Source organism: Typha angustifolia, chromosome 7 (assembly GCF_048772165.1).
Source record: "Typha angustifolia cultivar Huaian chromosome 7, ASM4877216v1, whole genome shotgun sequence".
NCBI lineage: Eukaryota > Viridiplantae > Streptophyta > Magnoliopsida > Poales > Typhaceae > Typha > Typha angustifolia.
This window is the reverse complement of record NC_133245.1, coordinates 10,370,837-10,383,471: the sequence shown is the minus strand read 5'-3', so window position 1 is coordinate 10,383,471 and position 12,635 is coordinate 10,370,837. Positions and strand designations below refer to the sequence as shown.

Below are 12,635 nucleotides of genomic sequence, written 5' to 3'. Positions count from 1 at the left end.
ACTAAATGTACCCCCAAAAAAAAAAACTTTAGTTCTTGTACTCCAAAGTTGTTTGTAAGATAAGATAGGTAGAATTCAACTGCATCCTTATAAGGTAAGATATTTTAATTAAATAGAAGAGGGTTGTCCATTAAGCCATTGTTTACTTTAGAAATAAGACCAATTTAGAATAAATATTTTTCTTTGCTATTCTTAAAATGAAGCCTTTATTTTAGGATTAGCTATTTTTATATACACTTATATTTAAAATAAAAATATAATAATTATTTTTGATATGACATAAAGTAAATGAAAAGATGAGAAAAATATATTTTACTTTTTATAAATTATTATGAATGCTCTTTAATTTGATATAAATTGAGGAGATAAATTTTAAGAATAAACTAATACTTAGGTTAGTGTGCCGTATAAAATATAATTTTAATAAATAGTATTATATTTAGAATAAGATTATTACGATGTTTAATTATTCAATTTTTAGAAGTAAATTGGCTAAAAGAATGGCGTTGGATCTATTAATTGCTTCCAAAGCAACTACTGTGGTGTGTCCTGAAGCGAAGTGTTAGAAATCTAACCACTCCTTTAATTTCCCTACGAGTTCCGTTGTCCCGCACTTACTATTTAGAATAGAGAGAAAAAAAATGATAGTAAAGGCTATAAAGTATTCTCCACCTAATGGCTTCTGTGACCTATATGGCTATCTAGTATGATAACGGAGCCCATTTCTCTTATTATCGTATCCCGCAGGACACCACAACTAAACCCTTCTTCGTGCTCCACAAGTTACTCTCGACTTCCGAGGGTTTAAGCATCCTAGTCTCCCCTTTCTTCGTTTACGACTCGCAAAAGAGATCGATCGAGAATGAGAAGGGCCCAAAGCCTCATCTCTCGGACCCTCGTCGTCCCCCGAACTCTTGTCCCTTCCGCGGCGGCGTCAGCGGACCGAAGAATTGGCGTCGCCGACTCCTGGTCGCCGCGTCCTCGGTGGTGGTTTCCGCACTCCGCCGTAGCGTCGTCTGGGTCAAGGTCGGTCCCCGTGGGTTTCGCCGGAGCCCTCTCTTTCTCCTTGACTCTGGTTACGGCGGCGGAGGCCAAAGAGCCGCTGTCGCCGGAGTTCCTTCCTAAAGATGTCGTCTTGTATCAGTACGAGGCTTGCCCTTTCTGCAACAAGGTTAGAGGTATCAGCCTTTCCCTTTCGCTCTCTCCTTTTGGATACTATTCAATTTTGTCAAAATTTTTTTTAAGACGTATTAGGGGTTGATGGTTATAAAGTGAAGAACTGGTTAGGAATTGACGCCATTATCTCAGCCAGGTTCTATTGATCATGTCCTCGGAGGTTTTCTATCGTTTTCTTTGACTGTTAAGCCTCACCATTGGCTAATGGTTGGATCAATACTTGGGGAAGCACAAGCATCTGTAGAGAGGAATGTATCAATAATCAACAAGATAGCCAGTTGTTAGCTAGAAAAAGTAGGAAACTTGTGGGTTTGATTCGGATGGTTGATCTGGTCTCAAACTTTGGTGAATGTGATATTTAAGTGCGTACTTTGTCATTAAATTTCTGGTGGACGAAGATGAGTGGATTTCTGATGCTATGCTTTGTTTGAATTTGGCAGTTTTAGATTTAGTGTTTGAAATTATGCTTATTAGAAGATTAATAAAAGTAGAGACAGTCTATAGAATTGACAGAAGATACAAATATATATTACTTATCATATTACCAAGAAGTATATTGATTTGGGAGGCAACTTGAATAATATAAAGAGCACAACCAGCTATGTCTTTTATATGGGGAATGCTGAATTCACATGGCGTTTAAAGAAGCAACCAATTTCTACTCTTTCTATGTGTGAAGCCGACTATATTGCTGCATCTTATGGAGTTTATTATGCTGTATGGCTAAGGAAGTTACTCAATAAAATATGATTCCCGCTAGAGCATCCTACACAGTTATTTATTGATAATAAGTCTTCTATTGCATTAGCCAAGAAACCTATCTATCATGAAATAAGCAAGCATATTACTATCTGATTTCACTATAGAAAGGAGCATGTGAAAAACAAGGAGATCAAGCTTATTCATGTCAAGCTAAAGACCGAGTAGTGAGATGTATTTACAAAGCCTCTCAAAACCGACATCTTCATGAGATTGAAGTTTATGGTTGGAATAGTGGAATTGAAGCAAGTTTAACTAGGGTGCTAAAAAAAGAAGTAAAGTAGTAAACTTGATTCTAGTGATGTGGCGTTCAACTAAGGTTAAAGCTATGGTTATGATCAAAGTCAGTAATACTCTTAAGAGTCATGGGTGACTTGGAAAAGTATAAGTTATCAGATCCGAGAGTCAAAAAGTTTGAGAATTACCATTTGATTTTGTCATAAAGTGGGGTATATTAAAACGTTGAGGCTTATAAATTAAGATGTATTCTAGCACTCAGATTAAGCAAGTTGCATGAAAGCTTATATTCCTTCTTCCAAATTGTTCCACCTTCCACTTTTCTTTTGCATGTTTGCTTTGCTCGAAAGGGAATCAATTTGAGTATCTCTGCTCAGCTGGTAAAGGTTGGAACATGCAGACACTCCATTATTTGCATTGAACCTAATTGATCCAAGCTTTGATGTCAATGAGGACAGACAGGTGGGACTGCATGATGAATATGATTCCCCATTTTGATTTAGCCCGAAGAAGGAGAAAGTTTGTGGAGACTCAACTGAGGTAGATCTGTTTCCATAGTAGCTGTAGATGGAAGTCTTGCATGTTTATTCTGGACGCATAAAGAGGAATGCTAAACCTAGAGTTAGATCTGTTTTCACAGTAGGCATAGATGGTGGTCTTGCACGATAAAATAGGAGATAGATAAAATAGACAACTAAGGCAAAAGAGGAAGGTCGAATAATTTGGAATAAGAAAAATTCTAATCTTTCATTTCCAACTTGTAAGGACGTTGAGCCGATTAATCTTGTCATGACTGACTGATTGACAAGCCGTTCACTTCTTAATGCATTTGCTAAAAGACTGCATCCACGCGAGAGCATACCTCACCTTTTCTTTCTTACGAGCTAGTTTCCAGCTCCAACTTGTTTGCTCTACCTACACAGCTGCTCACACACACTTCTTTCTGAATTTCATCGCTGTCCTGATGGCCTATTCTCACGGACCCAAGCAAGAGGAATTCCACACTCATCCCACACTGCTGCTTGGCTCTCCTGTTTGTAGAATACAGTTCTATTTAATATTTATAGGCCTCATGGTGACGTTTCATTTGTAACTCGTGACTTTTAATATATCCCACTACATAACAAAATTAAAACCATAACTCTCAAGCTTTATGGACTCTTGAATCTTGTAACTTATGCCTTTCTAATTTACACATGACCTTTACACTACTATTGACTTTGATATTAACCATAAGTCCATAACTTTGATATTGACTCTAAGTTGGACATTATGTCAATAGAAGCTTGTTTACTTATTTATCCAAGACAACACTTTAAACTTAATTCTTCTCCACTATTCTGGACATAATCTTCAATGTCATTAAGACATAGGCTTTGAGAGGCTTTGTAAATATATCTGGTAGTCTTCAGTCTTGATATGAATGTGCTCGATCTCCTTGTCCTCCGCATGCTCCTTTATTTAGTAAAATTGGGCATTAGTATGTTTGCTTCTTTTATGATAGAAAAGATTTTTGGCTTGTGCAATAGAAGACTTGAGTAGCTTCTTTAGTCACACGAATAGCCTACAAGATCAAAATTTTTAATAAGAGAACAAAGTAAGCCTTGGCCAATGCTACTTTTGATGTAGCATCTTTGTGGTTGTCAAGACATGATTTTGACTTCTCCATGTGATGACTCACAAGTACAGTGCAATATAGAATATTTGGTCTTGTGTGAGTTAAGTGGCGAAGGCTTTCAGCTAGGCTATTGAATGCACTAGGGTCAACATTTTCTCTATCACTATGCTTTGCTAATTTGATGCTACATTCTATGAGTATATATACCAGAGTGCAGTCCTTCACTTCAATTTTTTCCAAAAGAAATTTTTCGCATAACTTTATTGAGAAATGAAATTTTCTTTTGTAGTTTGCCTCACTTCTTGCTCAAGAGATAAGATAGAAGGCCAACGTCTATCAGTTTGAATTTATTAATCATAGGTTCCTTTAAATTGCATAAACATAGCTGCATTGCTTTAGCTACATGGCATCCTGTATGTATCAAATCATCAACATAGAAACAAACAAGCAATATATCTCTATTTCCATTACCTTTGTATAAAGAGCATGTTCATAGAGGCACTTAACAAAATTATTTGTAGGAAAATAAGAATCAACTATTTGCTTCCAAGCCTTTGTGCTTGCTTTAGACCATATAAAGTCTTATTTAGTTTGAAGACTTTATCTTCTTCTCCCTTTTTTGACCTATATATCTTCATCAACATCATGGTTTGCCAGATCAGCTGATTTGGATAGGGATCGGCCAAACCCAATTCCGATCCAGGCTAGCTCGAAACTCTCTCTTTCACTCTTTCTTCTCTCTCTCTCTCTCTCTCTCTCTCTCTCTTTCACTCTTTTCTTTTCTTTTTCTCTCCTTACCATATAGCTATTATTTTTCTTATAGAGATCTAGTTCTAACGAATTTCGGCGACACAAATCTAACTTCGACGAAATATGGTATGTAATTTTTAAATTTTATTTCTTTATTTTACTCTCAGTTTTTTCATTTCATCCACTCTATCTTCTTTTCTTCTCTTTTCATCTTCTTTTTCTTCATTGAACCATAATTTTTCTTTCTTTTGATTGATTTTTTTTCGCTCACTTTTTTCCTAATCTCCTTTTCTTTTCAATTTTCACTTCACTATAATTTTTCTTTCTTTATTTTATTAGTATTTTTATTTTTTCTAATTTTTTTAAAAAATTCAACATTTTAAAATAATATTTAGAATTCACGTAATTAAAAAACCCCGATTTGATCTAGGCGATCGATACAGTCAATTCGACTGATACGTATTGTTTTTTCGAAAGACTGATCCCTATCCTGATTTCGATCCTGATTTTTCAAATCATGATCAAGATAACCATTCAAAAATGCCAATTTTCCATTCGTGCGGAATATTTGCCATTTAAATTGAGCTGCCAAATAGAGAATCAATCTAATAATTTCCACACAAAGAATATGAGCAAAAGTTTCTTCATAGTCAATATTGCATCTTTGATTGTATACTTTGGCTAGCAACCTTGCTTTATACTTCTCTGTCATTTTTTGTATTCCTCTTTTTTTTAAACGCCCATTTTGCATTCCACTTATGCATGCATTAATTGTTCTCATTAGATTCAGTTAAATGTTTATAGGGTGCATTAGTTGTTCCCAAGTTATACTATGAAAATAGATCTACCCCATATTTAGTCTCAGCAGATTCATTTTGGGGTTTATTAGGGTGCATTAGTTGTTTCCAAGTTATTCTTTTCTAGAAAGGCCCTCCTTCTATTTGACAACATATACCCATATTGGTGGCAACTCCTATTTGGATGGTGTCATGTTTAGTAGAAAAAATAAAAAATGTTAGTAAACTTATCATGTAACCTTGGGTAACCATAAGGGGGGATTTGATCTACATGGCTGTAAAAGATTTCGTTTGTATTTGTTTTGTAACTTTATTTTAATTTTAATTCACAAAATGATGCAAAAATGGAAGAATTTGAAGAATAAGAAAATATGGATAAAAGATAGATATAATCTACAATTGTTTTTATTCAATACTTGGTCATAAGCTACACTTGTATTCACACATTGGGAATTCTTAATAACCTGAAGATTATATTTTAAATTTTTAGGATAATCATACATGCGGGGCTAGTTTTCCTAAAAAATGAGTACAACTCGTTGATCAATTTTCTAAAAGAAAAACATTGTTTTAGTAAGGAAAACAAGTTTTAGATTATAGTTATTCAATAGGAGGAGTGCTTCCATATCGACATTGGAATTCATTAATAAATACTTAATATGTGAAAACTCTTAAAATATTCATTAACCAATAAAAAAAAAGATTATAGATTTGAGAAGAACAAGTAAGAAAAGTAGCCAAATCTAGGGAATCTACCAACTGGGGTGTCAGAATCTATCGACATTGGAATTCATTAATAAATACTTAATATGTAAAAACTCTGAGGGCCATGACTGTAGCTCTCTTGTGCCTATGAGAATAAACGTGACGAATAGTGATGTCCACACTATATCTTATTTGTGGTTCAACCACAACCATAACATTATGTATATGAGAAAATATAATGAAGCCAATGCTTATATAGGAAGTTGTAAATCATGCATATGTTCTGTTTCTCATCTCAATTGCTTGTTCAGGTTGATATTTATAGTGTTTTAAAGCTAAACTATGAATGAGCCTTAAGTTTCTGTAAGGACAAAATGTGAAAGAGACTTGCTAATATTTTTTATATTCATTTTGTAATTTAAACTTACCGTCCCATATTGGTTGCTTTCCAGCATTTCTTGATTACCATGATATACCATACAAAGTTGTGGAGGTGAACCCTTTGAGTAAAAAGGAAATCAAGTGGTCTGACTATAAGAAGGTCCCAATACTGGTTGTGGATGGTGAACAAATGGTTGACTCATCAGGTACCTATGAATTATTTCATGGAAGAGTTGATTTTCTGGTTTTGAAAAAGTAATAGTTCTGATATTACAGTTTTCAGTACATCTGGCAAACTCTGTAACCTAGTATTTCATAATATTATTAGAAGTTTTGCTCTCTACCGTCATGCACATGCTTTTTTGTGCCAGATATAATTAATAAGTTAAGCCATAGAATCAAGCCTGATGACTCCGTCATTGATGAGGAGGAGACAAAGTGGTGCAGGTAAAATCTTGTTTCCTACATTGTGTCCTAAGTGAAAATAGTCATTGTTATGTGTAGTACTTTGATGCACTCCATCGATGTAATATTGTATATTAATTTTGTTTGCTGCATATTTTGATTGCTTGTTAGCCATATTACTCTGACTGAGTAGTTGATTTTATTAGAGCTTGAAGTTTCAAATCTCAACATCTAAAAGTATTAGGTAATTCCAGGTTCACTTATATGGCATGTTTTGTACTTTCTTTCTTTCTTTTACGGAAAGGACTTAAATTTTTTGTTTTTGTTGACACAAGATAATATGCACAATGATGTTTTCAATGTCTTGCTACTGTTAATTTCCATTTAATGATGACTGTATTGCTTCGGTTCCATGCAAAATGTCTAGTCTACAAGTAGTCAGGCGCATCATTTGTTTTTAACTGGTATGTTTGCCATGTTTTAGGTGGGTTGATGGTCACCTGGTGCATGTCTTATCACCAAACATATACAGGACTACCTCAGAGGCTCTTGAATCTTTTGATTACATTGCTAAACATGGTAATATTTTGTAATTAATGTCCTCACTTATAAATTGAGCTGCCGAATTCTGTCCCATGCTTTTGATAACATTGCTAAACAGGACATATTCTAAATTGTTTCCTGATCATGTACTTATAGACTTAATGCTTATAAGAACTGAGTTGTATTAGAACTTAATACATGTTGCAAATTGCAGGAGCTTCTCTCTTAACCAAAATTTGCAACAGGCACATATGTCATATCCTACGTGAACTAACAAAGTGAATCATCACATTACCTGTATATCATGTGTGATGCAGGCCATGGGCTGCATGAATGTTTTTAGGGTAGTCAGCACTTCAAATTACTTAGTAAACCATCCAACCAATATCTTGTGGAGTTGTAGAAATAATGAGGTTGCAGCATGCAAAGTCTACTGTGGTTGAACATAGAATAAGATTGAGAAAATAAGAAAGAAGAGAATGATAAAGAGATGATAGGAAGAAGTAGGAGATTAACCAGGTGAAAGAGGTGAAGCTTGGAGCAATAATTAAAGCATAAAGTCAATACAAAAAAGGACAATAGAAGTATTTCAAATAAATTGCCACCTTTTTTAGTAATTGATCATAGTTGGTCCTTGGATTCATCAGATGTCCAAAGATAGCTGTAGCCTTCCTCTTCACCTCTTCTATACATTGTTGGTGCCACTATACATACCATGGCAAAGGTAAAACCCTGTTGATGTGATGGAAGGAGAGGGAGGAAGATTACTCCATAGAGATGTCCAAGCGGGGGTAGAGCACATGTCCTCTCCCTTAGATCTCTTTTTGTGCACTTTATCATGGTAATAATGTTTATTGATGGTGGCATTGGTGACCAGGGCTTAAATCAACTCGCTTATATCTATTGAATTATTTTTTCTTGACCAGGGCATAGATCAATTCATCTAATCTCTTCTTTTGCCACTTTACCATGGTAATAACATATATTGATGGAGGTGTTGGTGACCAGGGCTTAAATCAACTCACATATATATATTGAGTATTTTTTTTTCTCGACTTGTTTGGTGCATTCTCTTGATTTATGACTTTGATCCCCTATCAACCTTCCTACAGGCTACAGGTATTTAAGGATAACCATCCCTAACAGGAAAACTTTTTGGAGAAGTGCTTTAACTTAGCATGTGATCAATTAACCACGAAACACATGGGCTCTTTGCATACCTTCCTTTTACTACACAAGTAATAAGTTCTATTATAGAAGTGACTAACTAAACTTTAACTTAGTGTACTCTAAATACCAGAAAAATTAATGCTATAGGATTTTAAATACTGTTATTAGCTCTGCGTCCTCTCTTGTGGAAATCATTCCATGTGGCTGCCTAATATATTGAATAATGAATCCCAATGTTTCTGCATTCACTTTTTTGTTTTAGTGCTTTGCCATTCTGATGCCTTCAGAGATTCAGTCCTATATCAATACTTTAAGTTTAATAATTCGTGCGTCACCTTTTTCTTGTTAAGCTTATTCAAACACCAAATGCCCTTAACATTCTGCGGAGATCCTGCTTGCTTTCTATGCATACTTTCATTGGAGATGCCTGACAATTTTATATTATTTTTTTTGGAGTCACTAGATGGACATTTATGGGAGAATTCGTTTAAGTATAGTTAATAATTGATCTCAAAATTTTGATTAGTACATGTTTCCGTTCATGCTTCATAAAGGTATAGAAATTGATAAATTGACATCATGTTCCACCTTTTCATATTGCAGGAAACTTCAGCACTACAGAGAGGTTTACTGTAAAATATGCTGGAGCAGCAGCAATGTATATGATATCAAAGAAGCTGAAGAAGAAGTACAACATAACTGATGAACGTGCTGCTTTATATGGAGCTGCAGAAACTTGGACCAAAGCTCTTGATGGGAAAGATTTTCATGGTATTCCAGTCTCATTCTTGATCTAGTTAATATGCAACAACCAAGTATTACTTCTCTCTAGTTAAACTGTATTTTCTCATGCAAAATTGTCCAGGTGGTTCTAAACCTAACTTAGCAGACCTTGCTGTCTTTGGTGTTCTAAGACCTATCCGATACCTGAAGGCTGGTAGAGATATGGTGGAGAATACTCAAATTGTTGACTGGTTCCACAGGATGGAAAATGCTGTTGGAGACTCATCGAAAATCAAGGTTTAGCACACAAACAGTTTGATTCTTTTTCTTCGTTTTACCTTTACACAATAGATAAGCCTTTGAGGAATCACATCAAGTTTTAATGTGTGCTGTGGCTCTTCTGAATTGTTTGAATTTTAATTGCCACTAAGGCTATAAATAATTTTGAAACAAATTTTATCATCTACGAAGTCAAGATTTATTTGGTGAAAAGTTTGTCTTCTGTCAATTAAATTCTTGTTGAAGAAATAAAAAGAAAGTCAGCTGAGTTACTTATTTTCTTTTGCTATGCTTGTTTTTTCACGATGTGTTTTAAGATATGGCTCTGTTACCTGAGAAGCTAATGACTTCATCAGCGTGCTTCGTAAATTCGATGCCTTTTGGAGTTCTTTATTGCAACCTTTGACTTGGTTTCTTGTAACTGTTTGTTTCCTGGATGCTCCTCAATTCTCGTTGCACAGAAGATATTATTACGTTAGTTTTGATGCAAAATTCTCTGTGAAGTACTTGTCTGCAGTTGTTTATTTGTTCATCCGTTCACTATGACATCATTTAATTTTTTTACCTTAATATATATAAGTAATAAGATGATCAAGGTCTTGGAGTTTTCTGTTTGCTCGAATGCGTTCACCAACTATTCTGCACAATCAAATCTAAAAGGTAATAAACTCAGTTGATACCTAATGTTGCCTGCTTCTTTCTAGTGGTCATTTGAATTTGACGTAGATTTTATTGGCTTCAGTCAGGTTTAAATCAACACAAGTACACACGATTCGTTAATTAAACTGGTTGTGTTTAGAAAATTATGATTTTAGTTAGTTAAATAGATTAGATAACACGAGTTTGGATTAGAATTAAATGGGTTAAAGGAGTAGACATCTTAAACGGCTTAGAACGGATGGGAAGAAAGGTGGATTTTTCTATTGATATTGACATCGATTGCTTGAGCCAGTTAACAACATTTCAACAGCATTAACAATAAAAATAAGTTTAATCTCAATTAATATGGCTAAGGACGTGTGCATGATCACAAGCTTAGCTTTACTTTACTATCAAGCACCTTATCCAAACGTTAGCTTCATGAATCCCATCTTGCAACTGTTTCTGATATTGATCCAAAGTGTTCTTCTCACATCTAACCTTGGACCTATTGGCTCAAAAAGTGATTGACTATTTGGCACAATTCGGTGCATGCACCAGATCAAGTTCTTAAGCATATGTTTACACGTCGTTTTCTTGATGATATTAGCTTTGTACACGTCTACAGAGAGGATCTTAATTGCTCAACTGGCTGGTTTGCATGTAGGACAAATTTTTAAGACCTTGACTAATTTCTTAATATTATATTGGTTTTATCATTATCTTTTAGAGGATAATTCATCCTCGAACTGATTTTTTTTTTTTTTAAATTTTACTCATCTGCGATCAAGACATTTAAAGTTTTTGTGAAACTTAAGATTTACTGGGTTAATGATGTTCATTTTGCCTTCAACAATTAGCTTCCTTTTCGATCAATAGAAGAATGATAATATTTTTGTCATTTATGTATTTTTCTTGACTATGCTTTCTTGTTACTTAATAGGAATTTATTTTGCAAATCAAAAGTTAAATACCACGAGGCCTTTGTCTAACCAAATTTTACTTACCCCGTGACAAGTGGTATAACATTCATTACATATATATATATATATATATATATATATATATATATATATATATATATATATACACACACACACACACAGAACAGTGGTAAAAAGGGCCGAGTTTATAGCTGTGAAGGTAACCCCATGTTCAAAGTTTAATAAGATGAAAAATATTAAACACAACTCACTCAATTAAAGAAAAATCTCAACACTAAGACCAAAGCCACAATCCCTGCATGAAATATAAAATCAGCAATATATCACATACAAAATCCCCATATTTCGACTATCAATCTTCTCTCTCTCTCTCTCTCTCTTTTTTTGTTTTTTGTTTTTGATAAAATTAATCAATCCCTCTCTTAGACTAATTAACTAGTTGCTATCCCCTCCGAATTAATTCATTTACACCATTAATCCTTCTCTTGCATGCATATATGCATGGTCATGGCCATCATCACATAACCGCGCAAGCGTTGGGGTTATCATCGCTGAACGCGAATCTGTACCTCATTTCCATCGAGCTCGCACGCACCAGCCGCGCCGCCGCGGGATCGGCCGCCACGTTCCGGACGTACCCCGCCGGCGCCTTCTTATCGTACGCGCCCGGCGCATACGGGTTGGCCACGAGGTCGTACGGCACGTACGGCCACGGCTCCACCTTCTTCCCCGTCTTGTACGCCACCCGCCGTATCACCTTCCCGGCCTCCACGTACCCCGTCACCGTCACCTTGTTCTTCTTCGCCTCCACCTCCACCGTATTCACCCCTGCAAAAGGACGCGGCGCCATACAGTTTGAATGAACTAAATTTTATTTTGCATCTAACACCCTACCTTAACGCTTATTTACGTGGGATGTCTACCTTTCATGGTTTCCAAAGCTTTCTTCACCCTCCTCTCGCAACCTTCGCAGTCCATCTTCACCTTTATCTCCACTGTCTGAAATCCATACACATCTCGTTAATTAGTGTTAATTGTTATAAGAATTTTACAAGGAGTAGTATGTATATATATATCTATATATCTATATATACCTGGAACTGCTTGCGTTTGTGTGTCTTGCCATAGTAGTTGGGCAATGAGCAGAGATCGGACAATACATCAACAATACCCATCTATCTTCTCTTCGTAGTATGCTTCTCTTCTATTTGCAAAGTAGTACGCTGAATACACTTAACAACTAGTCTGCAAAGGCCCCCTCTATATAGCTTCCAGAGAGAGTGGACTGTCCACTTGGGTGGTGCCACGTAGAAGGTGGAAGTAACACACGTCGGATGATAGGTGGGGGACATAGCCTGCTTGGTTCCACCTGCCTTGTTCTAGTAAAGAAGGCAAATTTAGTTCAAAATTTTTATTGGTTACTGCGCGGATGTGCTCTGTCTTTTTCTTTATGTCACCGACGTCTGAATGAATGAGATTGGATTTGGGTCTTTCGATAAATAGATTAGC

At 35.5% G+C, this 12,635-nt stretch overlaps 2 protein-coding genes across 2 annotated transcripts; one reads left to right on the top strand and one right to left on the bottom strand.

Moving 5' to 3' along the window:
* Nucleotides 1-793: 793 nt before the first annotated feature.
* Nucleotides 794-9,819, top strand: LOC140764058 (uncharacterized). The gene is made up of 6 exons (XM_073102507.1): nucleotides 794-1,178; nucleotides 6,495-6,629; nucleotides 6,795-6,870; nucleotides 7,313-7,407; nucleotides 9,145-9,312; nucleotides 9,407-9,819. Exons 1-6 carry the CDS (start codon nucleotides 863-865, stop codon nucleotides 9,565-9,567), a joined length of 951 nt encoding a protein of 316 aa, XP_072958608.1. The 5' UTR covers nucleotides 794-862; the 3' UTR covers nucleotides 9,568-9,819.
* A 1,541-nt stretch (nucleotides 9,820-11,360) lies between these two features.
* Nucleotides 11,361-12,371, bottom strand: LOC140763142 (heavy metal-associated isoprenylated plant protein 27-like). The gene is made up of 3 exons (XM_073101203.1): nucleotides 12,221-12,371; nucleotides 12,050-12,125; nucleotides 11,361-11,954 (listed from the first exon to the last, which is right to left on the bottom strand). The coding sequence occupies exons 1-3, from the start codon at nucleotides 12,299-12,301 to the stop codon at nucleotides 11,644-11,646; spliced, it is 468 nt and encodes a 155-aa protein (XP_072957304.1). The 5' UTR covers nucleotides 12,302-12,371; the 3' UTR covers nucleotides 11,361-11,643.
* Nucleotides 12,372-12,635: the final 264 nt, after the last annotated feature.